At 40.4% G+C, this 27,142-nt stretch overlaps 1 protein-coding gene across 1 annotated transcript; it reads right to left on the bottom strand.

The window, feature by feature from the left end:
• Positions 1-2,955: 2,955 nt before the first annotated feature.
• On the bottom strand, positions 2,956-11,376 carry LOC131300776 (eukaryotic initiation factor 4A-3). Its single transcript, XM_058326760.1, has 8 exons — positions 10,731-11,376; positions 8,621-8,861; positions 8,390-8,470; positions 7,730-7,837; positions 7,513-7,632; positions 6,163-6,330; positions 4,813-4,899; positions 2,956-3,388 (listed from the first exon to the last, which is right to left on the bottom strand). The coding sequence occupies exons 1-8, from the start codon at positions 11,060-11,062 to the stop codon at positions 3,275-3,277; spliced, it is 1,251 nt and encodes a 416-aa protein (XP_058182743.1). The 5' UTR covers positions 11,063-11,376; the 3' UTR covers positions 2,956-3,274.
• Positions 11,377-27,142: the final 15,766 nt, after the last annotated feature.

A 27,142-nucleotide genomic window follows, 5' to 3' on the forward strand; every position in this document is an offset into this window, starting at 1 on the left:
GACTACACCCAGTAACATGCCCACCTCACTCAACGTCCAAGTGCTCGCATCTGAGCAAACCTTTAATTTTACCCTGTTTTGTTAAGATTTTTATTTTTTAATTATTTATTTTTTATTTTGCGAGACATGCCATTCTCTTATAATTATCACCTTTAATTTAAAAAATAAGTATTTATTTGAAAAGTAAGTACTCCTTCCATTTCTAAACAAATGTCCGGCTTGCAAACTTAGGCTTTTTAAAAATATACATTTTTTTGGTTTTCAAAAAAGTAGAAAAAAATTCTGCGGCACCGAAGGTATTTTTTTTTTCCTATTTTTTGAAAAAAAGAATACATCTATTTAAAGGCTTAGGTTTGTGGATCGGACATTTATTTAGGGACGAAGAGAGTACTTATTTTAATTAGTAGAACACACCCTAAACATTGATTTCTAGTTCATGGAGTTCTCACGCGTCAATTGACGCACAAAACTACTGGACGCAAAAATAAGAAAAAGAATGTTTTTTTCAGGGGGAATAAAATCAAGAGTTCCCATTTTCTTCCGGGAAAATTTCAAAATATCTCCCAACTTTTACACCAAAATTCAATTAGACTCCCAACCTTTTAAAAACTTCAATTTTACTCCCAACGTTATCTTCCGTTAATCAAAACGCTCCCTTCCGTCCGAATGACTAACGGATTCCGTTAAAAACTCCGTTAAATAGCATTCCGATCGAATTTCGATGATCTGAGCTGCTCAATGTGTTCAAAACGTGATTTTAAGGGTACCCGTGGAAAATCAGCAAAAAAAAAGGATCGGAAATGGCTTCATCTAAACAGTTTTTTATTAAATAGTTCAATAAAAAATTGTTCAGATGAAGCTATTCCTGATCATTTTTTTTATTGATTTCTTACGGGTACTCTAAAAATCACGTTTGAATCATATTGAGCGGCTTGGATTATCAAAATTCGATTGGGAAAGGGGAGGTGCGGATCGATCCAGATTTTGTTCAAGTCCGGACGTCTGGATTTTGCTTCGGTCTACAACTCCCATTTTCCGATCGAATTTCGATGATCCGAGCCGCTCAATGTGATTAAAACGTGATTTTAAGGGTATTTGCGAGAAATCAGCAAAAAAAAATGACCAGGAAAGGCTTGATGTAAGCTATTTTTATTTAATAAAAAACTGCTGAGATGAAGCTCTTCCCGGTCATTTTTTTTGTTGATTTCTCCCGGGTACCCTTAAAATCACGTTCTAATCACATTGAGCGGTTCGGATCATCGAAATTCGATCGGGACGCTATTTGAGGGAGCTTTTAACGGAATCCGTTAGTCATTTGGACGGAAGGGGGCGTTTTGATTAACGGAAGATAACGTTGGGAGTAAAATTGAAGGTTTTAAAAGGTTGGAAGTCTAATTGAATTTTGGTGTAAAGATTGGGAGGTATTTTGAAATTTTCCCTTTTCTTCCAGAGGGGGAGTATCCGAGAATTCCATTTGAGAGAAGCTTTTCTCATTGCTTCATTGCTTCTGTTAATCCTCCCAATAAAGCAAAAATATATATAAATATATATGGTTGAAACAAAAGACAAAAACTAGTCAATTGTTAAGATTTAATTAGATTCACAGCCCACATCAAACAGTCATAATATATTCACTTTCAGTTTTCAATTTATCAGTACGATTTTGGAGTACACTCAAAATAATAATGGTGCTGCAGGATGAAGAAATTGGTTGTCTAAGTCTAGGAAAATGCAAAAATACTATGAGTACTGCCGGGATGGGTATCGTTTGTACAGAGACTCCTTGTGTGCAGTGGCGACTCTAAAAATTATTATATATGGGGTCATATACAAATATAATAATATATACTCCTACTAATTAACAATTTAGCATCTTTTTTTAGGAAAATAAAGTTCCAAATATCGTGTATACTTGTATAGCTATACATATCGTTGATTTTTGAAGCCAGGATAAAACTAAGAACCATAGGTTTTAATTAAATGGATCCTAAATTAAGAACCTAGCAATACTATGAAGGTTTATATATTATGTCAACTTACAAAGTAAAATACTGTTTCGGGATAGTTATTTGTCAAAATTAAAAACCATAAATTGTTATATTTTAATTAAATGAAATTGATCCCATAAAATAGTCCAACTTGAACCCAAATCAATACATGTTAGAAGTTTACGTGGTGCTTTATTGAGAGAGAAGAGTCAGGGAGAGAGACTAATGTGCTGGGAAAAATCATTTGGTGCTAACGTGTCATAGGTTACCCATTTTTTATGGTGTCAAACCATTATTAGTCCATCACAAAATTAAAGCACCATAGTAGGAGAGAATTTTTCTGCCATGGGTCAAGCGACCCCACAGCTCATACACTGGCGTCGCCACTGCCTGTGTGGGGTCCATTTTGGATGCGCCATACAAATAATCCGTTTATCGGAATGATTTTTTAATGTGCCCTAAAAATTCTAACCAATAATTGAACTAATTGATCTAGCATTTTAACAATAAACGAATAAACTCAATTTTACAATATATATATTTCAAAAATTATTCTGAACATAATAAATGTCTCGGGTCATTCGTGTAAAGCTCAATACCCGAAATGAGCTTCACAAGGAGTTTGTACACTCTCTAGGTCCACCCGGACCTGTATAGCTGGATTCAAGAAAATTTTACATTCACGAATAAACTACAGCCTTTTTTGATCTGGGAATAAACTACAACCTAGCTGCTACATTTCAGGGAGTTTCCTTACGAATATACACCGCTTTTGCACAAAAACAAGACCTTCAAAATGTTGATTTAACAGTTAACTAGAACTTTCACTATTGTACGATAGGCAGAGGGATTCACATTCTGGTGATTGTTGAGGGCAGGTTTGAAAGCAAACACTTTCTACAACCTTTCAAGGTAGTTGAAGATCATCAGCACCGCAATTGAATTTACGAGGAAATTTCTTCCAAACTAACCAAAGCAAAGCAGAGAAGGGCACAATGTATTACACACAACAAAATCCATGCCAAAACAATATTTCACAATATATTACACCACAGCATTCCTCCCCAGCAGTTTTAAGAATATCCGTTAAATACACAATGTCATATCAATGCATAGTCTCAAACAGGTATTTTTGTTATAAAAACCTGGAAAACTCAACGCAATTTAAGAAATCACCACCGAGAAAACAGCCAGCATGCACACCTGTGGCAAGGGTGCTGCACGCAATCTTGTTTTGCCTGAATTTAACATTAAACCTTCTGTGTTCCCCAGGCAAATGAGAGGGACTATATCAGATCAGCCACGTTCATTGGCATTTCATCAATCTGGGTACTGTAGTACTGCTCAATGTCTCTAAGAATCTTGATATCATCGTTTTTGACAAAGTTTATTGCAACACCCTGCAACCGTAAACAAGCCCATTTTCATTACAGCGAAGATGAGTAACACATATAATTGTTGCTAGTTAATCCGCAAAAAAACAACTACAAGAAACACTTGAATGCATGCAGGAATGTTTTATATTCGAGGTTTCAGATTGACGATGATCCCCAACATAAGAAGCAAAATGACAATTAGGTGATGCCAGTAGCAATACAAGTCTTCAGTGAATTTGAGCAATCTACCGACAAAAATGAACTAAAAGAAAAACACAAAGATTGTTGTATTGTTGTTTTCCAAATTACAATTACAGTCCATTGGCTTCGAACTTTTCCCAGTTCTTTGAGCCCGCCTTAAATTAGACATACAGGCATACCATCCTGACCTCCTTATTCATTCAAATACTTCACACAATACAATTCCCAGTCAACAAATTACCAACTTAGCCAACTCAAAATCAGAAGATGTAACATTTTTTTTAATCCTTGAAATTGTTACAAAGGTTAAAAGGACAAGGAATGATGGCATCAAATCTTAAGCAAAGCTAAGAACTATCTTCTGCCCACCTGAGACCCAAACCCTAGGTTAGCAAGAAACCAACCCAAGAAAATACCCATTGGGCCTCAAGCCCAGATCCAAAACAACATACAGCTCAAGAATGGACCAAGCCCAGCCCGAAAACGAGCCAAGCCCAGCCCAACACCCAAACAAAACCCTAACCCTAAGCAGATTGATAGCCGCCGACCACCCAACTGCCGACCCCCAAAATGCTCTTCAGCTAAATGAACTGGAAATTGGTTCAAAGAACAAAACCCATCTTAATCTAAGTCTAAAATGACCTACAAAACAAAGCAGCACACGTGCTTCAATAACGAGTAGAAGAATCCAGTAACACCTCCCTGAGTATGTATTACACATCTACACAAAAGTAGATACAAGTTTAATTCTTAACGACGAACCAGAAAAATTAACGTCCTCTAGATCTAGCCTCTAGGGTGATTAAAACGAACACAAACAGCAGCTCTGACCCCTTGTTTCCGAACAAATGGAATCGCTTACCGAACATGCCCAGTCCTGACTGAGTTAATTGATTAATCACCACTGCAGCAGCTAATTTGACTCTCAACAAGGAATACAAGTACGGGCTACACATCAATCAGAGTCATATCCATTGAATCACAAACAACATAAACATGAAGACTACAAACATAAGAATAAGAATCCTATGTATAGAGGAAGTCTCAAGAAGGTCAACAATCACAAACATCAAATGCAAGATCAAGCATTAATCAGGCACTGTACGGTTTCTTTGCAATATTCTAAAACAAGATTTGGCTTTTCGGTATATTAGAAATTGCGTTCAACTTAGTGGAGGCGAAACACAAATAGGAAAACTAATATGAGATTATTGCCCTATACAAAGTCCAATATCAAAAAGACATACCTTGCGTCCAAAACGACCAGACCGACCAATGCGATGGATATAAAGCTCTCGATTGTTTGGAAGGTCGTAATTAATCACCAGAGAAACCTAAAGAGAGAACAATGAAGGCAGCAAAGCAAATACAAGTGTCAGAATTATTTGCGAGCTTAGATGCTCTGCATACCAAAATAACTCGATAAACATGACATATACTGTTCTGTCATTTCCTATTCGACAAAAATCTTGATTGCTTGGATACCATAACCGAACATAGTGGAAGGAGAGGCGGAGAAGTTGGAAAGAGAAAAAAAAAACACATGAACATACATTGACAGTACTACACCTAAGTACTAAGCACAGACATGGACATGGGACCCAAGTACGGCAGGAAATGGATGAGCAAATATGGCCATCACAAAAAAAACTGGAGACGAACCATTCAATTCTCTAAAATCGTTTGCAACCCATATTGTACTCAATAATTCATAGTTTTGTAACTAAAAATGATAATTTAACACATTTTATTCAAAATAGACTTGGGTACAGGTTAACGTACAATTAAACATCCCATACAGTGTTCGACATGGGTACCTAATAGACTTCAAAAGTCCATCTAACAGAGATCTTGAGCATCTCCCAACATAACCCACTCGAAGGGCCAAACACAAATCCATCTTAATATCTGGTTCTGTGCTTTTCCTTATTTTCTCGTCTTATATAAGGTCAAATTTGGAGGCTAAACACAGTCCAGTTCGGTTTCCACAAGTATATACAACCTGAACCAGCTATTTTCTTGATGAACTGGACCACTTCATTAAGAAAGCCGTTGCTTACTTATTTTCTTGTCCTCCATCATGAATGGTCCGTTACACATGATTTCTATGGCGAGTATCTAAACAGGGCCAAAATACCAGCTACATCCAGGACAACATCTAGAACCCAGCTGACGTCTCAAAAATTCAACCAATATACAGTATTTGAGAGATGTACCAAAGCTTCAATTTCGTGGTTGAGAGAACATACAACTCTTTCATTGTGTTTACTTGAGTTAGGTCCCTAGCCTGCCTCTAATACATACATAGCCGTATAACTCACAGCCCTCTACTCAGTAACTTCTTGGCCTGTTGAACCAAATGGATGGGCCTAGGTATGCTGCTCATTACGTTCTTCAGCCACCAATTTGTGTTTTCAACGGGCCAGTAATTATGCTAAACAGATATAGATTAGCTGAGTACATAAATAGCATCACCAGTTCACAATTGTCGACATAACTGTTAACTGGTCCCTTGGAAAATCGCAACTGAAAAGAAACTTCACAGAATACTACAAAGGACAAAGTGTATGAACAACTAAATGAAAGAGAGTATTTGCCTGTTGAACATCCAGCCCTCGAGCCCAAACATCAGTAGTGATCAGAACGCGGGTGTCACCAGCCCGGAACTCTTGCATTATTGCATCTCTCTCCTTCTGGGGCATATCTCCATGCATAGAAGAGACAGTAAAGTTGTTGCTACGCATCTTCTCAGTTAGCCAATCAACCTGTACATAAAACAAGGCAATTAAATCCAAATGACAGAACTTATTAAAATTAGATTGTTCTATTAATCACAGGAAACTGGCCAAGTACAACTCAAGCACTACAAACGGAAAGAAAATATTTCCTTCTTGACAATCAAAGATAGCCCCCAAACCCTTTCCTTTACAATATACTGGCATAGATAATATTCTACATCCCAAGAGTAATCTTTACAAGTTCAATAGCTAATAAGAAACCAACCAAATACTCTGAAAGTTTCAGTAGCCAATTTGTCCCTTGATCAACTGGATGGAATGAAACATCAGAATGATGGGCATGTAAGTTGAAACTACAAGGGAGTTGACTGCTAAGACAAGGAATGTACTCTTTACCTTCATTAAACAGAAGTTGATTGTAAAAAACACAGGGCGTTATTCTAGTCTTCAAAGTTAAATAAACCCCGTCCTGTTTTCAAATGTAGGAACTGACGGGAACACATTTTTGCCAACTTCAGGACAGGTCCAATTACTTGAATTTCAAATTTGGATTCTTACTATGAAATAGGCCAAAATCATCCAGAGGATACAAACTTAATAGATAGCTGGCTGATTATCTAAAACAAATCCAATCAACTACACTGAATAGATTAAAATTGGTAGCAACAAATCAGAAGTGTATGGCCAACAGTTGAAAACACCAGATTCCGTAATCTTAATTCGCCAATGCAACCATCAAACAATTTCAACTATAAAACTGCATCTGGAGATATATGAAGCATGGTTACGTCAAAAATGATGCCTCTGAATACATATTTGATGCTGGTATGGCCCGGGCTTGACTGATTGTACGGGGTATAAGTTACATGGATTATGTGACCAATTTTTTCCTAAAACTGTTATAGTCGATTATGATTTGGGTATATGTAGGGTGCGTACAGATACTTAAGTGGATATGGAGAGGCTTCAACATAATTTTCTTGAACTACACAGAAAAGAAATATATTGTTAATTTGTTAAGCCCAATAGATGATGCCAGCAGCTGTTCCTGCTGCATACCTGGAAATACCAGAATTCAATACAAAAAATGAATGAACATTTAGATCCCAATTACATTCTGTGTACTTTAATATCCCGTTATTTGCATCGCAGTGAGAAATTAAGTACATCAACACTCAATATCATGAACAAAACCACTGAAAACGATACCTTCCGCTTTGTGTTGCAGAAAATAACAGCCTGGGTGATAGTAAGGGTATCATAAAGATCACACAAAGTATCAAACTTCCACTCCTCCCTTTCTACAGCAACGAAGAACTGCTTGATACCCTGTAATATTTGGAAAATATAGGTAAAAAGCAGAATGAAATTTGAATTTTAGATTCTCAAAACTCAAAAGGAACATAAAGAGCAAAAGATAAGTTACCTCAAGAGTCAACTCATCACGTTTAACAAGAATCCTAACAGGATCAGTCATAAATTTGCTTGTCATCTCCAAAATTTCATTAGGAAGGGTAGCAGATATCAAAACCACCTGTAATAAAGTTCAATTATTATACATTCTAAATATTAAGCCATGCCACTCCCTGCAGGATCTGCACACATCGGCATGTTTGAGCAGTGAACTACCAGTAATGCAAACCCAAATTATGTCTCAGCACAAGCTAGGTGCATGTTTAGATAAGTAACTACAAACAAAATTGTCATAAACCAGCATCAGGAACACATGAACCATGACAGATTTTCATTACTAAACCAAGTCACCCCTAAATTCCCCATCTTTTGGGCATTACAAGGAATTTCCTTCATGCGCGGCAGATCAAAAGTGGAAAAGGTTATCTTGTATACTTCTTTTCCCGGTTCACTCTGGCATTCCATGACAGAGATTTATACTGCAGCAGAAGCGGAATCGAAGGGGAAGTTAAGGATAGCATGATTGGCTGGTGGTTGGTTCATCAGGGGTGCATGATCAACACATAAAAAGCATGAGAATGCCGTTAATGGGCTGCTTCGGCTTACATAAACCCGAATGCAATGCAGCAAAATATCTATCTATCTGTCAACAGAGAGAGAGAGAGAGAGTTACCTGAAGCTCTGGTGGAAGGTATCTGTATACATCATAAATTTGATCCTTAAAACCTCGGCTTAGCATCTCATCAGACTCGTCCTGTTGCAATGTCAATTACATAGAAATGAGTTCCCCAAATGAATATCCTCAACATTTAACAATAAGCTCTACAAAAAGAACTGGACACAGAAAAAAATAGCAGAAATAACTAAAACAGGAAAAAACACAAAAACAGGAAGTTATACTCACAAGAACCAACATTTTGATAGCTCTAGTCCGCAATGTTCTCCGCTTGATCATGTCACAAACTCTCCCAGGAGTTCCAGACACCACATGAACTCCACTTTCTAGTCTTCTGATATCCTCGCCTACACTTTTGCCTCCAACGCATGCATGGGCCTGTATATTAATGAAATTCCCAAGGGCTAATATCGTCTTTTCTGTTTGAGTAGCCAATTCCCGTGTTGGTGACAATATCAATGCTTGGACCCTGTGAGATTGAAATGAAATTTATCAAGCTGCAAGATATTAAAAAGCTAACGAAGAAGTTAACTGAACCTTTGACTATAGTAGAAAGCAGAAATTGTTTGAATATAATAATTGACTATTCCAGTCAATTCCACACTGCTTTTTTCTTTTCCACATCTCTTTTTCATCCGTAAAGCATTACACCCATTTTTTCCGCATAAAGTTGCCCAACCAATCACCATCCTCCAGTTATTCAACCCAGTTCCCCGCATAAAGTTGCCCAACTTTATACTTTATATGTCCATCTTTCATGTCCCTTTGTTTCTAAGATGGGAATCCATGAAGCACCGACACTCCAAAAGGGTGCCGTATCCACGTATTGGACACTGGGACACGTATTGGACACGCCACGTGGTGTGTCCAATAATTTTTATTATTTTTTGATAGGAGACATGCTGGGGACACGGCTAAGGGTCAAAATGTATTTTTTTTTTCAATTTTTAGGGGTTAATATGAAATTATTCAAAACATTTGGGTTAAAATGTAATTATGCCTTTGAAAAAAAAATTATACAATTTGTGAAATTTTTCATATACAATGGTCCATAAAAACTTTCATATTTTATATTTATTTATTTATACACGCGGCGTGTCCTCCGCCAAGTCCGTATCCCCATTTTTTTAGAATTGCCATGTCCCATGTCCGTGTCCGTGCTACATAGATGGGAATTAGATGAATCACACTTTGACAGATACATGCATGATGCACCCAACCCCCATACACAAGTCCATATAAGATGAGTTCTTATCAACAATTGAGATGAGTATTTGGGGCAACACTAGCAAATGGCATGGGTATTTCCCTAATAGTGACCCAAAAAAGCTAGATGTGTCGGTATGATTAAAAAATGCTACCAAACACTAAGCACAAGCTACAATATAAAGAAAACAACATAAAACACAGAAACCCTAAAACGACATAGTTAAGGAAATTAGGGCAAGAAGCCTACAGTACTCTCTAAGCACGCAAGCTATAATATAGGAACAACAAAAAGAAAAAAGACATCATCGGAATTACGGTCCTCTTACAAACAACACACACCAAGCCCTAAAATACAGGATTTCAGAATAAATAACGAAAACAAGACAAACCCGACACGTCCAAAAACAACATAAAACGCAAAAGCCCTAACCACCCATACTAATGTAACTTCAGAGTAATAACTTAAAACATGACCCCCACCCCCCAAAATAAAAGAGGGGCAAGAAATTAAGGTACGGATTGGCAAACGGCGAGGGCAATCATGGAGGAATTATGAATATTGCTACCAAACGCTACGCACATAAGATACAATCTAGTAAAGAAAGAAAACAATTAGTCCATTGAAATTAGGGTTCTACCACAAGCAACATATACCAAGCCGTAAAATACAAGATTTCCTGAACCAAATATGAAAACAAGACAAACCCTATTCCTCCAGAAATAACATAAAACGCTCAAAATAAAAAACGCCATAGTTTTAAGGAAATTAGGGTTTAGTAAGAAGCGAAGCATACTCTCTAGACTGGGTGTCGACGGTCTAGCAAGAGAAAACAAGACATAAATCGAAACTAGGGTTCTGTTACAATTTACAAACAACATACACCAAGCCCTAAAATACAGGATTCCAGTATCAAATACGAAAACAAAACGGCCCAATGTCTCCAGAAACAACACAAAACGCTAAAACCCTAAACGCATACACGACCCAGTAAAAAAACGAGGGCAAGGAAATTAGGGCTTGTAAGAAGCCCTAAAACGAAAATATAGCAAGTAACAAGAGAAAATAACATAAAACGCTGAAACATCAAAACGACATAGTTGGAAGGAAACTAGGGTTTCACAAGCGTACTCTCTGGACTGGGTGTCGACGACCTGGCAGACGGTGAGGGCGATCATGGAGGTCTTGCCAGTGCCGGACTGGGCCTGGGCGATGACATCGCGGCCCCTGATGATGGGGACGACGGCCCGCTGCTGGATGGCGGAGGGCTTCTCGTAGCCGTAGTTGTAGATCCCGCGGAGGAGGTCGTCCTTGATCCCCATATCGTCGAAGCTCATGATGGGCTCCACGCCTTTGCTCGTCTCGAAGACGAGCTTATCGTCCTCGTCCACCACCCCTCCCCTTGCGCCGCCCCGCCCCCTGTTCGCCGGAACCACCACCGACCCTCCCGCCATCATCGCCATCGGAATTAATTGATCTCTGTGCGTTGTAATAGCAAACTCCTCTCTCTCTCTCTCTCTCTCTCTCTCTGTGCGCGCGCCTTTGCTCTCTGTAGCCGTCGCTTGCTCGATTTGAGATAGCACAACCTAATTGGCGCCGATGAGGAAAGAAAACCTAACCGGCTGAAAAGAGACGATAGCTCTTCATAACGTATAAAATTTTCCTTAATAAATCAATCCATGCTATATATACGAGGGAGATTTAAAAATTCGTCCATATTACCTTCTTCATTCATGATTACCCTCTTCATTCATGAATTCGTTCTATCCTTTTCAGCAATTTATGATTTCGTCATTCTCATACTTTTAATACCCGCTATTGCCCTTTGAGTGTCGTTAATTATATATATGTATATATTTTAAACCATATATATAATATAAGCTTTTAGATTTCATGGTAAATTATTTATAGTATTTACCATGAAAATATGTTTGTATGTTCCTATTATTTTATAGTTAATTATTTAGATTGTTTATCATGAAACTAATTCGGCGAAATTTGTTAGGTTGTTGTGCGAACCAATTCATATAAAGATAGTTTGGAGGGACCAATTCATATAAGGATAGTTTGGAATGTGAAAATACAAATACCAATTTATATAGACAAGAATTTTGGGATGTAAACATAAGTATTTGTATATCCCAAACTATCCTTATATGAATTGGTCCGCGCAGCGGCCTAACAGATTTTGCTGGACTAGTTTTATGGTAAACGGTCCAAATAATTAACCATGAAATAGTTTCGTGATAAATGGTTCAAACAATTAACCATGAAATGATAGGAACATACAAACATATTTCATGGTTAATTGTTTTGACCATTTATCACGAAACTATTTCATGGTTAATTATTTAGATCGTTTACCATGAAACTAGTTCGGCGAAATCTGTTGGGCCGCTGCGCGGACCAATTCATATAAAGATAGTTTGGGATGTACAAATACTTATATTTACATTCCAAATTTTTTTGTCTATATAGATCAAGAATTTTAGAATGTAAATATAAGTAATTTACATCCCAAAATTCTTGTCTATATAGGCCAAGAATTTTAGGATGTAAACATAAGTAATTTTCATCCCAAAATTCTTGTTTATATAAGCCAAGAATTTTAGAATGTAAACATAAGTATTTTTACATCCCAAACTATCCTTATATAAATTGGTTCGCACAGCGGCCTAACAGATTTCACCGGACTAGTTTCATGGTAAACGGTCCAAATAATTAACCATAAAATCATAGGAACATACAAACATATTGCATGGTAAATGCTACAAATAATTTACCATAAAATCGGAAAGTTTGTATCTCATTTAATTGAAGAGATTGATATTCATCCTAATCCTTTTAATTTAGAAAATCATAGATGTATATATCTATATAGATATCATAATAAAGAGGTAATAAGAGTAATTCACGTATTGAAAGGATGAAAACATAAACATGCAAAGTGGGTGGGATGAATTCTTACATGGCATAGATAAAGATGATGATTATTTAAATTTTCCTATATACAACTCTATCTATCTATCTATCTATTGGAGTATTATAATAATTATAATAATTATCTATTATATTATAGAAATGTGTGCGAGCCTCTAAAAGCCTCCAAATTTTAAATCCTATTTTTCTAGATTTTTGATTTTAAAAACCTCCAAACCTTAAATCCTAATTTTCTAGATTTTTGAATTTTTATAGTAAAAAATAAAGAGAGAGAGAAATGTGGGGAAGTGGGAGAGGGAGGGATCGAGAGAGACTCTTGGGGGTAGAATAGGGAGAAACAATTATTCTATGCCTTGGAATACCATCACGTGGTACTCCAAAATTATCTTTCACACACATGTGTCTTTCAATGCAATGCTAGCGTGCATCGAACAGGGGACCAGAAAAAATATGAAATTATATTTTTTATCAAATAGCGTGCATCGAACACGGGGCCAGAAAATATATGAAATTATCTTTTTCATCAACTAGTGTTGTGCCCATTCGATACATGAAGACCAAAAACCACCAATGTGATTTTTTTATCCTGTGCATCGAACGGGGTATGTACGTTGGTATAATTAGACACAAAAGTCTCAAAAATCTCCATACTAAATTCTTACAATTTGAAGATAAAAAAAAATCTTACAGTTTATCAACTAGCATTGTGCCCGTTCGATGCACGAGGACCAAAAATCACAAATCGAATTTTGATGATTCGAACCATTCAATTTGTGCAGAACATGATTTAAAGGGTACCCGCAAGAAATCGGTAAAAAATAAGGTCGCCCTTAGTGGAAGGGGACTGTGTGCGTGTGCGTGTGCGTGTATATATATACACACACACGCACACGCACACGCACACACACACAGTCCCCTTCCAATAAGGGATTCCTTATTGAGTTAAGTTAAGGGCCTCCCTTTTTCCAATCGAATTTTGATGATCCGACCCGTTCAATGTGACAAGAATGTGATTTTAAAGGTCCCTACGCGAAATTGGCAAAAAATATGACCGGGAATAAAAATGCATTTATAGCGTTTTTACAAAAAACTATTTGGATCAAACCCTTTCCGGTCATATTTTTTTATCGATTTCTCGCGGGTACACTTAAAATCACGTTTTAAACGCATTGAACGGTTCGGATCATTAAAATTTGATAGGGAATAATGTCAAACTCATGAAGTCCTTAACTTAGAAAGTTAGGAAAGCCCTTAATGGAAGCTCACTATATATAAGTTGTTCCCGCCTAATATGTAAGTACGTACGTGTGTGTGTCAATATATATATATATATATATATATATATATATATATATATATATATATATATATATATTATAGGGGTCCTGTCCCATATGGATAAGGTATAATGGGGTAAGAATGCATTTTGAGGATGAGAATATAAATATTCAAACTAACATGAATGGGTACCTAAAAAAGTCTTACATATTTTCCTATTTAATTTCTTCTATATTTTTTGGAATCTTTAATTATTCTAAGTTATTTTTACTTGCACATCAAAATTTTAATTTGAAATAATAGATCTATGTCTTCCCGTGCATTGAACGGGAAAAATGCCAGTGAGACTATAAGCAAATATGTTTTGCTTTTAAAACCATCCAAACTCTTTTTTCTAATTTTCTAGATTTTTGATTGTTTTTAAGAGAGATAGAGAAGGGAAACATGGGAGAGGGAGGGAGAGAGATGGGGATTTGAATATTGTAGTAGGCCGAACGTAACGGCTTGAACCATGTCAAGGAGTGTGGGCTGAGGCTAATAACGGGAGAAGTGTCCGTATCTAACTCCCAGTTTGGCGACACCCGAGGCGTGACAATGAACGATGGTTCACTCACCCGACAACCAGCTCCAGGAGAAAGCCCTTAGGCTTTCAAGTTCACTCCCTACGAGTCACTTACCCTTAAGTTCGGCCATGTGTGGGGCTCGGCCAACCACGATGTCATGTGCCTCCCCATGTGCCGAAGCGGTTACGCCAAAAGATAATGATGAGTGCACATGGGGGCGTCAGCTCACATCAAAAGCGGTTAACAGATCTTATGGTGACATCACCATGACGTTAACCAATCTGTGCTAGGCGCATACCTGTACTCGGAGAGCAAGTCAAGCGGACTCTATAAATATCAAAAGATAGCAACCCTAAAGAGGTACACAGTACCAATCCCAAAAACCCTAGTCTCTTGCTCTGTTCTCTGCATATTCTCATCCTCTTGCCGGAGGGCCTTGCCAGACAATATCGGCCAGGTCTTAGTCGTGCGTTCCTTGTGTAGGTTAGGGCAAGACTGTTAGGAAACTCTTAAACCAATTGAAGAGAAGCTATACCCAAGGATCAGCAGGCCACACAATTGGTGAACCTGACGTGAATCGCTTCTGATTCAAGGAGCTCGAATTCCCTTCAAACCACTTTCCTCTTCCAAAAAACAACAACAAATTCAACCACAATGGGCGGAGATTTGACGGACGTTACCATTTCGGGTGCCAAAGACGCTAGTGGAAACGTAATCCTGCCACCACCCCTGGAGAGGCACATGTCCATCTCAATACCCGCCAGCTCTGGGCTATCTCTGGCTTTGGACGATGTAACGACGGCCTACATCCGCTTGTTGCAGTGCCGCGACGACGAAAGAGACAACGAACTGGCGGCTCTAAGGCAGAGTTGGCCCAAATGAAGCAACACATGTAGGAAGTCACACCTGCCACATCCAGATCTGATGGTGACAGGAGGTGATGAAGGCAAACCCACCTCCAGCACCTCCTTCAGCACCGCAGAAGCAACCTCACAAATTGGGCTACCGCGGCTCCGTTAAGGACCGCCTTGGCTTCACACCCGAGCAGGGCGACGCAAGAGAGCTAATCCTCTACAAACAGCTAACAACCTCCACAACGCATCGCTCAAAGAGCCACTAGGAGCGAAGCAGGTCTAGGGACACCATTGGGTTCTTCACAAGCACATACTCTACTAGAAGTGCGGAATTTTTTCGCACCACCGTCTCCCACCATAGCCGAGGCTCCCTGGAGACTAGGCAACATGTTTTCGAGCATCTAGGCGAAATTCCACCAGAAAACTTGGAAAATGAGAAGCACGTTTGGCTGAACGGAAAAGGCATATGCATTGAAGGGCAAGCCAACGATCCCAAGAACCGTCATGAACACGAGAAATCAATTGACGGACCATGCCAAAGAGAGACCGATTTAAGGGACATACTCCGTCCTCGAGATAACGAAAAATCATCGGATAAAGACAGAGATCACAAGCATTCTAGGACAGATGGGCACGGCAAACCATCGCGTCCAGGGTTTGAACGACAGTTGAAAGACCTCGGCGTCGCGCCCTTCGCTCCCCATATAATTAACACAACGGCCGAACCCAACTTCCACTTGCCGAAGTTCACCAAGTTCGACCCAGCCACCTGCGAAGCCTACACCCACCTGATTCACTTCCGACAAACCATTGAACTGTAACAGCCCTGATTTTTGGAAGGTAAAACTTTCGTTAAATATTTGAATTTTATTTGAATTACTTATTTTTACTTTCAGTAATCCGTCGTAATTAGATTCTAGTCTTTCGGGGCCAATCGAATTAGATTCCAACCGACTACTTGGAGGAACCGAGCAACCAAACTCACCTAGTTACTAAATGAACCTTTTGCCTTTACCCATTGGTCAATAGAAGTTAGGGTAATCTTTGTCCATTGGACAATAGGCCTCTCATTAAAATATTTTGATAAGTATAAAGATATAGTATTATATATGTTTTAAACACATGTGCAAGTACATATATGCATTGTTTATTGGGTAATCTCCCACCCCTCTATTGTCCTTTGGTTATTAACCACTAGGGAAATTATTACCCATTGGGTAATAGCTCCAATCTTTCAACAAAGTACAAGGCTTTGTTTTAATAATCAAGATTTGGATTCCCATGTACTTTTATGCATTAAAATATTAGGGTATATCTAAACCCTAGATTTCCTAGTACTTTGTTGATTAATTTAGTACTAGTACTTTATTGTTATTTTAATGGAAAAAATCCTAGCCTATTATTTAATTAGGGTACTTGATACCACATCTATATTTAAATATTGGGCATTTGTACATGTGTATCAAAACCCTAGATTTTTAGTACCCTTATTAGATGATTAGTACTAGTACTTTTATTATATTCTAATGGGGAAATCTTAGGCTATTGATTCTTAGTACCTAGGTGTATATAGGCATGTGTACATATATACAATATTATATATAGATATAGATTTCCTAGAGTACAATATTTATTAGTTTAATGGAGACATGTGTTTAATTAGGATTCTTTAATGGTTATTAGATTTGGAAAAAACTAGTACTTGTACTTTTATATTATATAAGTGTACTTGAGAGAGAGAGAGAGAGAGAGAGAGAGAGAGAGAGAGAGAGAGAGGAAGGAAGAAAGAGAGAGATTTGGTTGTACCACCTTTGATCACCATGATCTTCTTACATCTTTCAAATCCGTGGGTGTATCTTCCTTCCTAGCCAAAATCTATCTCCCCATTGTACTTCTATTATTGTTTAATACCAAATCTTGTACAATATATCTTACCCTCCATCAAATCTTCCAAAAATCTTCCAAATCCAATCCTTGGTACAAATCTTAGCCATGCAAGCTTAGGGTTAGGCCTTGATCTTCCAAGATTGCATGACAAGTGTCAAAATTTGAGGTATGGCGAGAGAAGGGGGGGCCGGCCTTGAGAGAGGAGAGAGAGCCAAAGTTTTGGCTATAAATAGAGCCATTCCCATGCCATTTCAACTCACACCTTTCATTCTTTAACTTCTCTCTCTAGAAATCCTTTGTTCTTGCTTTGTTCTTCTTGTTCTTGAGTTCTTCTTGTGTTCTTCAAGAAACTCATCCAAAGCCGCCACTCGACCACCCTCTCGATCCAAAAGTAGTAGTAGTAATAGCCAAGGTCAAGTTTCGAGAGAAACCTTACTCTTTCGAAGCTACCGGAAGCTCCCGTAGGAAGTTACTCCGTCCGACCGCCGATTATCGTCCGTAAACCGTTACTACTGCCTAGAAGAACGGTAAGGAAATCCTTACTTACTTATTTACTTACTTACTCAAGTATAACGTTGTTGTTTTGAATTTCTAAGAAAGAACGGTTTTCGAAAGTTAAAACGTTACCATGTGAATCGAAGTATTCGTATTTTGATATTTCAAGGAGTATGAGTTTGTATACATGAATTGATTGTGTTACTTGTGGTATATTATGGAATTAGATGATCTTGTTAGAATATTTCATGCTTACTTTTGTCCTACTGCGGAGTCTTTGCATGTAAACGAGACACGAGAACCGAGAAAGTAGAAACATGGCACCTAGGGTGTGATTAATGAAAGGAAATGTTTTCCGAGGAAGGAAATATTTTTGAAACTACATTATGACCGGTTTTGGTGGCATAATGTGAGTTGGGTGTGTGTGTTCCAATGGGAATCCGTAGCAGCGGAACCATTGTGAGGATGTGTGTGTTCCAATGGGAATCCGTAGCAGCGGAACCATTGTGAGGATGTGTGTGTTCCAATGGGAATTCGGAATAGCGGAACCATTGTGAGGTTGTGTGCATTCCCATGGGAACCCCGACCGGCGGAACCATGGTGAGGTATGGCTTGGTTATCCGCGGAGAGGAGCCAATGCAAGATTTTGTGTGCCAATGGGAACCCGGTGCGGCGGAACCATTGTGAGGATACTTTGGAACCCGGAACGGCGGAACCGAGGTTGGGTGTGTTAAACAAATGATTTTGAAAAATGGATTGGTATGTGAAAATGTTGACTCGGTCTACGATGAGTCGCGTAAGAGAAACTCAGAAAATCTTGGACACCAACGATAGTTGATTAACGAATATGGATGTGTCGTTGTTAGCTGTGTATACATGTATCATGTGGAAATCGATGATTGTATAACTTGTTGTTTGTAAGTTATGGGTTAGCGGGTATGGGATTGTTTTGCTGAGCTTTTGTAGCTCATGGTGTTACCTTTGGTGACCCTGACATATTTTATCGGTGGCGACGCTGGTATAATGTGTCAGACCTTGTAGATGTTCAAGACAAACAGTTCACCGTGGAAGCTTTTGGAGCAGAGGAGCTTGCTAAGATGGAAGAGCAGGCATAATAGTATTAGGAACCCTAGTTTCCTTCCTTGTTGAATAAAAGTACCCTTTACTTATGAAGTATTTATGATGTAATAATGAGTCAGACTCTCTTTATTATGTAATAAATGCCTCATTAACGTACCCAAAAATCGGGGCGTTACAGCTGTGCACCACAAAGGACGAAATCAAGTGTAAAGCATTCCCATCAAGTCTTGGCTCCCTCGGACTCTAATGGTTCAACAAATTGGCCCCTGGATCCATTCAGAACCTTGCCGACCTTGAACGGGCATTCAATACTCGCTTCATCACTGGCAATAGGATCACCAAGGAGCCTAAATCATTGTCACAAATGAAGAAGTTCCCGACAGAAACACTAGGGCAGTACTTCGAACGTATTGGCAACTTTTCAACGAGATCCCTGGGATTGACGAATATTGGGCTGCGCATTCGTTCAAGAACGACTTGGAATTTGGCAGCAAGATTTTAGATGAACTAGCAATCCGTCCTCCACATGGTATGGGTGAACTAATGCGAATCATAGAATGATTTTGCGCCCTTGAAGAACTCTACGCTGACCGAGCAGCTCAGGGGATTCCTAGCCCAATAGCTCAACTGCCGACGGTCACACCATAGCTGCTGGCGTCGCTCCCCACCCCCCAACCCCAACCAAAGAAGCACGTCCACAACATCAAGGAAGGAAAGAAGCATCCTCCAAAGGAACATGATTATGTGGCTGAATCAACATTCTTCAAAGAACCAATTTGGTCTTTCCTCAAAGAGATCATGAGACAACCTTGGTTTGAATGGCCGACGGGCAAGCTCGGCATAGATAGAGGGCATCCAGATCAAAACCCAAGGAAGAAGTGCTCTTATCACAATGAGCTCAACCGTTATACAACCCCTTGGGCCCCATACAAAGCACTCTTGGAACGCCTGGCGTCCCAAGGGCACCTTGATCAGTATATTGATCGAACAAAAACACCTGCCTGCCAACCCTTCATTAACCCAAACCCCAACGATCCACGTCCGACGATACATGTTAATTCACGGCCCAATGAACAAAGATTCCGAGACTAACCTTCGAGCTGATCTCAAGCGTGCCTCTACCTCCAAGCAGATACTTTCGGTGGGACCTGGATCAAAACGCCCACGGTCGGAGGAAGTGCTAAAATGGACAATCACTTTCACCGAGCGTGACCTCGAGATGGTTCAAACCCCTCACTTTGATGCCCTCGCCGTCATTGTCCAAATTGGAGTCCACAATGTTAAGAGAGTTCTTATCGATCAAGGAAGTTCGGCGGAAGTCATGTACTATGATCTCTTCAAAAAGCTCAACCTGCCAGAGTCGGCATTGCAAACAACCGAAGTTCCCCTCATTGGCTTCAATGGAGCACCCGTCTGGCTGCTCGGCTGCATCTTCCTTCCTGTTGTCGTTGGTTCAAAGACGTTGAGTGTCAAATTCATTGTCATCAATGCCCCGAGCCCATACAACGCCATATTTGGCCGAACCTGGCTTCATAGCATGCAAGCCATCGCTTCCACTTACCATCAGGTCGTCCACTTCATCGGTGCACATGGCTAGCAAGAGGACCTACGGGGTGACCAAGTCGCTTCCAAAAAATGCTACATCTCGGCCGTTCACAATTCAACCAAAGCGAAGCAAGTTCAATGGGTTGAAGTACCAGACTTGGCCGTCATTGAGGACGTTGGCAAAAAGGCCGAAGACAAAGCAATCGAAGACCTCATAACAGTACCAATCAATGAGGATGGCTCCCACTTCTTTTTACTTGGCTCTTCCCTTAGTGATGCCGAACGAGAAGAGTTGGTTCAATTCCTTAAGGATAACATTGAAGTCTTCGCCTGGATGCCGTACGAGATGCTTGGCATAGACCCAAAATTCATTCGACATTCCCTCAACGTCTCAAAATCAACAAAACTAGTATTCCAGAAGCCTCGACATTCGGCAGCCATCCATGCTGAAGTAGTGAATGAAGAAGTCGACAAGCTCCTTGAAGTAGGAGCTATCAAAGAAGTACAATACCCAACATGGCTAGCAAATCTAGTGGTGGTGAAGAAGAAAAATGGGAGGTAGAGAGTTTGTGTCGACTACACCAATCTTAACGACGCTTGTCCAAAGGATTGTCTCCCTCTACCCAAGATTGATCAGTTGGTAGACTCCATAGCTAGCCACGCTCGGCTAAGCTTTATGGACGCCTATAGAGGATACCACCAAATAGCCATGGACCTAGATGACATGGAGATGACAGCATTCATAACTCTTAAAGGCCTCTATTGCTACCTCGTTATGCCATTTGGCCTCAAGAACGCTGGAGCCGCCTTTCAAAGGATGGTCTATCTGCTATTCAGCCTACTAATTGGAGAAATCATGGAAGCTTATATAGACGACATGGTCGTGAAAAGTCTCAAGGTCGAGAATCACTTAGCCCACCTAGCCAAAGTCTTTGCGATATTAAAGAAATTCAAGCTATGACTCAACGCCGAAAAGTGTGCCTTCGGTGTTGGCTCGGGCAAATTTCTTGTATACTTGGTCACATGGAGAGGCATTGAGGCTGACCCAAACCAAATATCTGTCATACAACAATTGAGGGCACCATCAACCCCTTGAGAGATACAAAAGTTAACCACTATGGTTGCAGCTCTTAATAGGTTTATCAGTCGCTCTTCAGACAGATGTTTTCTTTCAAATTTTGAAGTAACAGAGCCAACGGAGCTTCAAATGGACCGAAGAGTGTGATGCCACCCTCATCGAGCTCAAGACGTACCTGGGCTCGGCCCCACTCCTTGTAAATCGAAACCGTTCGAAGATCTCTATCTTTACCTTGTAGTCTCCCCACATGCCGTCAGTTCAGCATTGGTCCGATGCGAATGTTTGGAAGATCAGCCAATTTACTTCACTAGCCGCACACTCTTGGCAGTACAAACAAGATACCTACCCTTGGAGAAACTTCTTCTCGCCTTAGTAACAGCAGCCCGGAAGCTCCTTCCTTACTTTCAAGAACATTCAATCACAGTCCTAATTGAGTTTCCACTCAAGAACATCCTCCGCAAGGTTGATCTTTCAAGTTGAGTGTCATAATGGGCCGTTGAATTGGCTAATTTTGACATTCGTTTCGAGCCTCGGACAGCAATTAAGGCTCAAGTGCTTGCGGACTTCATCGCAGAATTCACTCCTGGGAGTCCCGACGAAGAAGCATTAGTTCGGCTAGATTATAGTATGTTGGAGCAAGATGAGGCTCGGAAGGCATTGAACCTTTTCTGTGGCGACTTTTGGAAACTTCATGTTGCTGGAGCATCAAATAGCAATGGCGCTGGTGCAGGGGTCGTCCTTACAACCCCTTGCGGAGTCCTTCATGAAAGTGCCATCATGATAAACTTCCCAGCCACAAACAATGAGGCCGAGTATGAGGCTCTATTCGTAGGTCTCCGAGCCGCTGCACGTCTACAAGTTGAAGATTTGCATGTTTTTTGTGATTCACAACTTATTGTCAACCAACTGATTGGCGACTATGAGGCTCGAGATCCAAGGATGTTGAAATATCAAGCGACCGCTCTAGAGTTAATCTACTAATTCAAAAGATTCCACATCGAGCAAATCAACAGGGAGCACAACGCACATGCTGATGCTCTTGCTAGCCTAGCCTTGGCCTACTAAGCTTCTGAATATAGAATCATCAGTCTCGGTGAGATCGACGCCCCGAGCTTCAAAGCATCTGAAGAGGTTCTTAGCATCATGCTCGGCCCCAGTCGGATGGACGAAATAGTTGCCATCTTACAGAATGAAACACTTCCTGCAGATAAGAAAGAAGCCCATTTATAGACACCTCCTAGAGCGGGGCATCGCCATACAGATAGATCATCATTTGTTTGATTGATTTCTACTTCATAAACCAAGATCGTGGATATTCCCATGCCTAGGAACGTCGCCACACGATAGCGGTTATCATCAAAATAGAGTCGCCACGTAGTTTATAAAAACTAAGAAAAACAAATAGAGATTCCGGGTACGGGAGCCAAAAGTACAGTAAGGGGAAGGTGTTAGGCACCCATTCTCTGCCCAGTCGTGAGACTAGCCCATAGTTGTTCAACATATGATTAACTCGTGCTTTGTTTAATTCTAACACGTAATCTGTTTAGCCTTTTTAATAGTAAATAAGGTGAGCACGATAAATAAAACATGCATCAAAAAGTAGAATAAAACAAATATGTCCCAGGGAAATGGATCCCGCGGCCGGTGAATAGATGCCACGGCCTAGGGATCCTCTTGGTTTGATGTACTGGCCGATGGATCGATGACCCAACCGATGTTCTTCCTCACACCGGACTATACGATTAGCAGATAATCAAAATCCTACGATTAGCATGTATAAACTGAAAGTAAAACGAACCAAAGGCCCCTGGGCCTCACCACCTTGATCCCTCAGTGGCTTGATTGCTTCGGATTGAGTGTGATTGATTGATTTGCTTCCTCGAAACCCTAGGTTTAGGGTTTGAACTTTGGGGTTTGATTGTCGGATTAACGGCTGCCTTCGAAAGGTTTGGGCTTTTGTAGTGGGGAGTTGAGAGAGTATATTTGTAGAGTTTCATGACTTTTGAGGGTGATTGAATGTATCAATTTCGGAACCCAAATGCTCCTTTATATAGGCATAGGGATGACACACCTCAACCAATCAAAATTGATCGATTGAATTAGAGTTATAAGGCAACACGAACTCTTCATGGTAATTTCCTTACGTAGCCCGAATGCATCGGGCTTTGGCTACTAAGGTTTTGTGATCGGATTAAACGATTGACAGAATATTCTAGAATCTGGAAAATAAATGATCTGGCGGTCGAGTGAACGATTAAGCGACCGAAGGATAGACCTGCTGCTGAAAGATCAATCTCTCAGGGAGATTTTCAAGCAACAAGTTTCACGGGTGAAGAAATGATGTTGAGGTCGTGAGATCGATGTTACGACCGAAAGATAGATTTTCCTAGAATACTGTATTTCTGTTTGAAAGGCTATTTGGCTCTTGATTGGGTCCTCTAAGTGGTTAGAAGTTCTCACCATAAGTCCTAAGGTTCAGGAGAAGTCAATCAGCAATCACTGTATCCATATCATCATCGGGATGGTCCCCAAGGTGGGACTTGAAATAATCGTCAGGCCAAATTGGGGTGTCTACAGATGCCCCTCTTTGACTGAACTTAGACGGATCGGGAGACATGTTTAAGTAAGAATCAAAGCTGTAAAAGCAACTCAATTTGGTCCAACCACTATTCCAAGATTTTTTTGAAAAAGGTTTTAGTTATGGTCGAGCCGAGAGGCTGCCTACGTATTCCTCGAGGGAAATTCAGAACAATCATAGTTCGGAGGGCAATAAAGAAAAATAAAAAGTTCAAAGGGTCAGAAATAGACGACGTACCTTTGGGCTTAAAAAGCCATAGTGCAACGTACCTGGGTAATGCTAGGATTTTGGCAGAGAATAGTTGAAGGAGCGCAGGGCTGCTGGGGAAAATTTATTTTGCGAAGAGCATCTTTAGTATTTTGGGGTAGACCAATACACAGCGGGCAAGTCGTTGGCTTTTCTTGATCATCTTTACTTTGACTGAGGGGAGCTCGGTAGAGTAGCTTATCCTTGCGAATGAGCTGGATGGAATAGATGTAATTGGGGTGGAATCCAAACCATCTGCTGAGGATGAATTGGACGTCAATTTTTTTTGAGATATGGGGTGGAACCCAAGCCATCTTTTGGAGACGAGTTAGATGCCGATTTTGAGATATGGGGGCATGAGGCCAGTAACTGGAGCACGGAGCGTGAGATGAGGGAACTGAGACACGGAGCCAGTTGCAGTCATGAGGCGAGAGCCTGAAAAAACAGAGCTTAGAGCTTAAGGTGATAGAACCGAGGCGTAGAACCAGTGGCATTCTGAAGGTCTGTACACGGAGCTTTCCCATCATAAATTTTTGGCATAGAACGAAAGGATCGAGGCGCTGGACTGATCAATAAAACCGAGGCATATAGCCGATTGACTGCAGGATTGACTTGTTTCATGAGTGAGAGAGAGATGCAAAATATGTATATGTGATGATGATGGTTGTTAGATGTAAGCAGATATAATGATGCTGATGGTTATGCAGACTCGATGTGATTGATGCAATATGTGCACGGGCCTGTGCGTGTGTGTTTGATTTAAGCATAAAGCTTCTTTCAAGTTTTGGACTTGAGCATTCAGAGCGTAGAGCTCGAGCATTCAGAGGGTAGAATCCGAGCATTCAAAGTACAGGCTTTGAGCATCTAGTACACAGTGGTTGGGCATTCAAACGTAGAGCTTGAGCATTCAAGTGTAGAGCTTGAGCATCCAATACACAGTGGTTGGGCATTCGAAGAGATTCGAGCATTCAAAATGTTGGATTTTGAGCATTCAAGCGTAGAGCTTGAGAACAGATGATATCTTGTTGATTGGGGCGGTGTGGAGCCAGTTGAGAATTGTTACGGCGTAGAGCCAGTTGAGATAGTGGGCATAGAGCTGTTGAGGTGATGAAAATGGGTGTAGAGTCGTCAAGATAATGGGCTTGGAGCCACTGAGTGGTAAGCGTAGAGCCATTGAGATAGTAGGCGTAGAGCTAGTTAGGATAGTGGGCTTGGAGCCGTTGAGATAATGGGCTTAGAGCCACTGAGTTGTCAATGAGTACGGGTGTGGAGCCGCTAAGATGGTGAGCACGGACGTAGAGCCGCTGAGGTAGCTGAAGTGTGAGATAGCGAGCTGTTGATTGTGAGCTATTGATAGTGAGTGTAGACACCCTATTCTAGATTGTCCAGATTAGTTTACTTTACGATCTTTGATTCCCCAATGATGATTAAGGTTAAGAACTTTCCGAGATGGTTGGTATGTTTGAGCCTTGAACTTTTCGAGTTTCATTCAAACCCTGTCGAATCCCTTTTCAAATCCTTCAAGCCAGAACCAAATAGCCTCACCAAAACCCTATTGGCTTATGCTGGTATTGTGCTGGCGTGCACTGGTAAACTGCCACGTGTCAGTCATCGACCATTGACTCAATTACCACTGGCGCATGCAGGTATAAGGATGGCATACACCAGTCAAACATCACTATTCAACCACATGCACAAGACTTTTGCGGCCACCTAGTACACCGCACAGTCCCCTGATGATTACAAACAGGCCGGGATGTTCCCCTCCCTCCTATAACACCTCTCAAGCAAGTCCCATGCATTTAATGCATGGGGACTTCTCTCTCAAGGTTAACCAACCCCAACCAACTTGGTTACCAGCCCTCTCCCCTGCACTTCTTGCCTATATCCCTTGGATTTATATGCAAGAGGGTGACACTCATAAAAAGCCTTCCAAGTTTCTTTCCCTTCTCTCTCTAGATTCTTGCTTCTATTTATTTCATTCATTGAAAGAGAAAGTAAGGAGCTTGTTTCTCACACATTATAACACCCTTCCACTCATCATACATTTCTCTAACTCCAAGTTCAAAGTTCAAATCCATCATCAAACTCAAAACCAAAGGTATACCACCTTTTGAAAACTTTATGTTCTAACCTTTGAGGGGAGGGCTGGCAGGGGTCCGGGCTGGTAATCAATACCAGTCCTGACCCTAAAGCTGGCAAAGTTTCAAAGATTGTGTGTGATCATCAATGGCGCACGCCCGTTTCATAGAGCCGTACGCCAGTTATGGCAGTACATGCACACTGGCATGGGGATCATTGATCATCCATTTCTGGCTTATTTTCTCATTTTGACACCTTATTGCATGATAAAAACCAGTTTATTGCTTTTTATGTTCTAGAACTATGTGGTTATTGATTTATTATTCTGTTTCAGAAGGCTCTGGGATCCTTCTGGTCATGTTCCAGAGCTCAGATGATGCAAAGTCAAGCACCGGATGAATGAGATAACTGGCGTACGGTCCTTTGTGACTGGCGTACGACAGTTATGTCAAGATCCAGTGGCTGGCCCTTGCATGGCAATTAAGCCTTGGCCTCCTTTAATTTCCCCACACTGTTTATGGGGTACTCTGATCTTTTTATTTCCTTAGATCTATCTCTTCTACTTGTATCTGTATATATCCTGCTTATAGACTGTATGGGTTGTCCTGGGTGAGCACTGGTCCTTTCCAGAGCCCAGAGGGTTGATGACAAGAATTGTGGGTTTCAGCTCACTGGAGTACGCCAGTGAGGAGGTGGCGTACGCAGGATGTGTTGGCATGCAGTGGCCTGGCCAGTGCATGCTAGTGTGTTTTGTGCATACGTCATTCTAAACCAGCGTATTTCAGTTGGTCTGAAATGTCCAAAGGTGCTTGTTCTCAATCTATATTCATTGGTTCATAAGTCATCCATACCATTCTATCACGCTGCAAACTTGTTATAGTTTTAATCCCCTTTAACTACTCCCCCGTCCTAATTGG

Source organism: Rhododendron vialii, chromosome 9a, assembly GCF_030253575.1.
Source record: "Rhododendron vialii isolate Sample 1 chromosome 9a, ASM3025357v1".
NCBI lineage: Eukaryota > Viridiplantae > Streptophyta > Magnoliopsida > Ericales > Ericaceae > Rhododendron > Rhododendron vialii.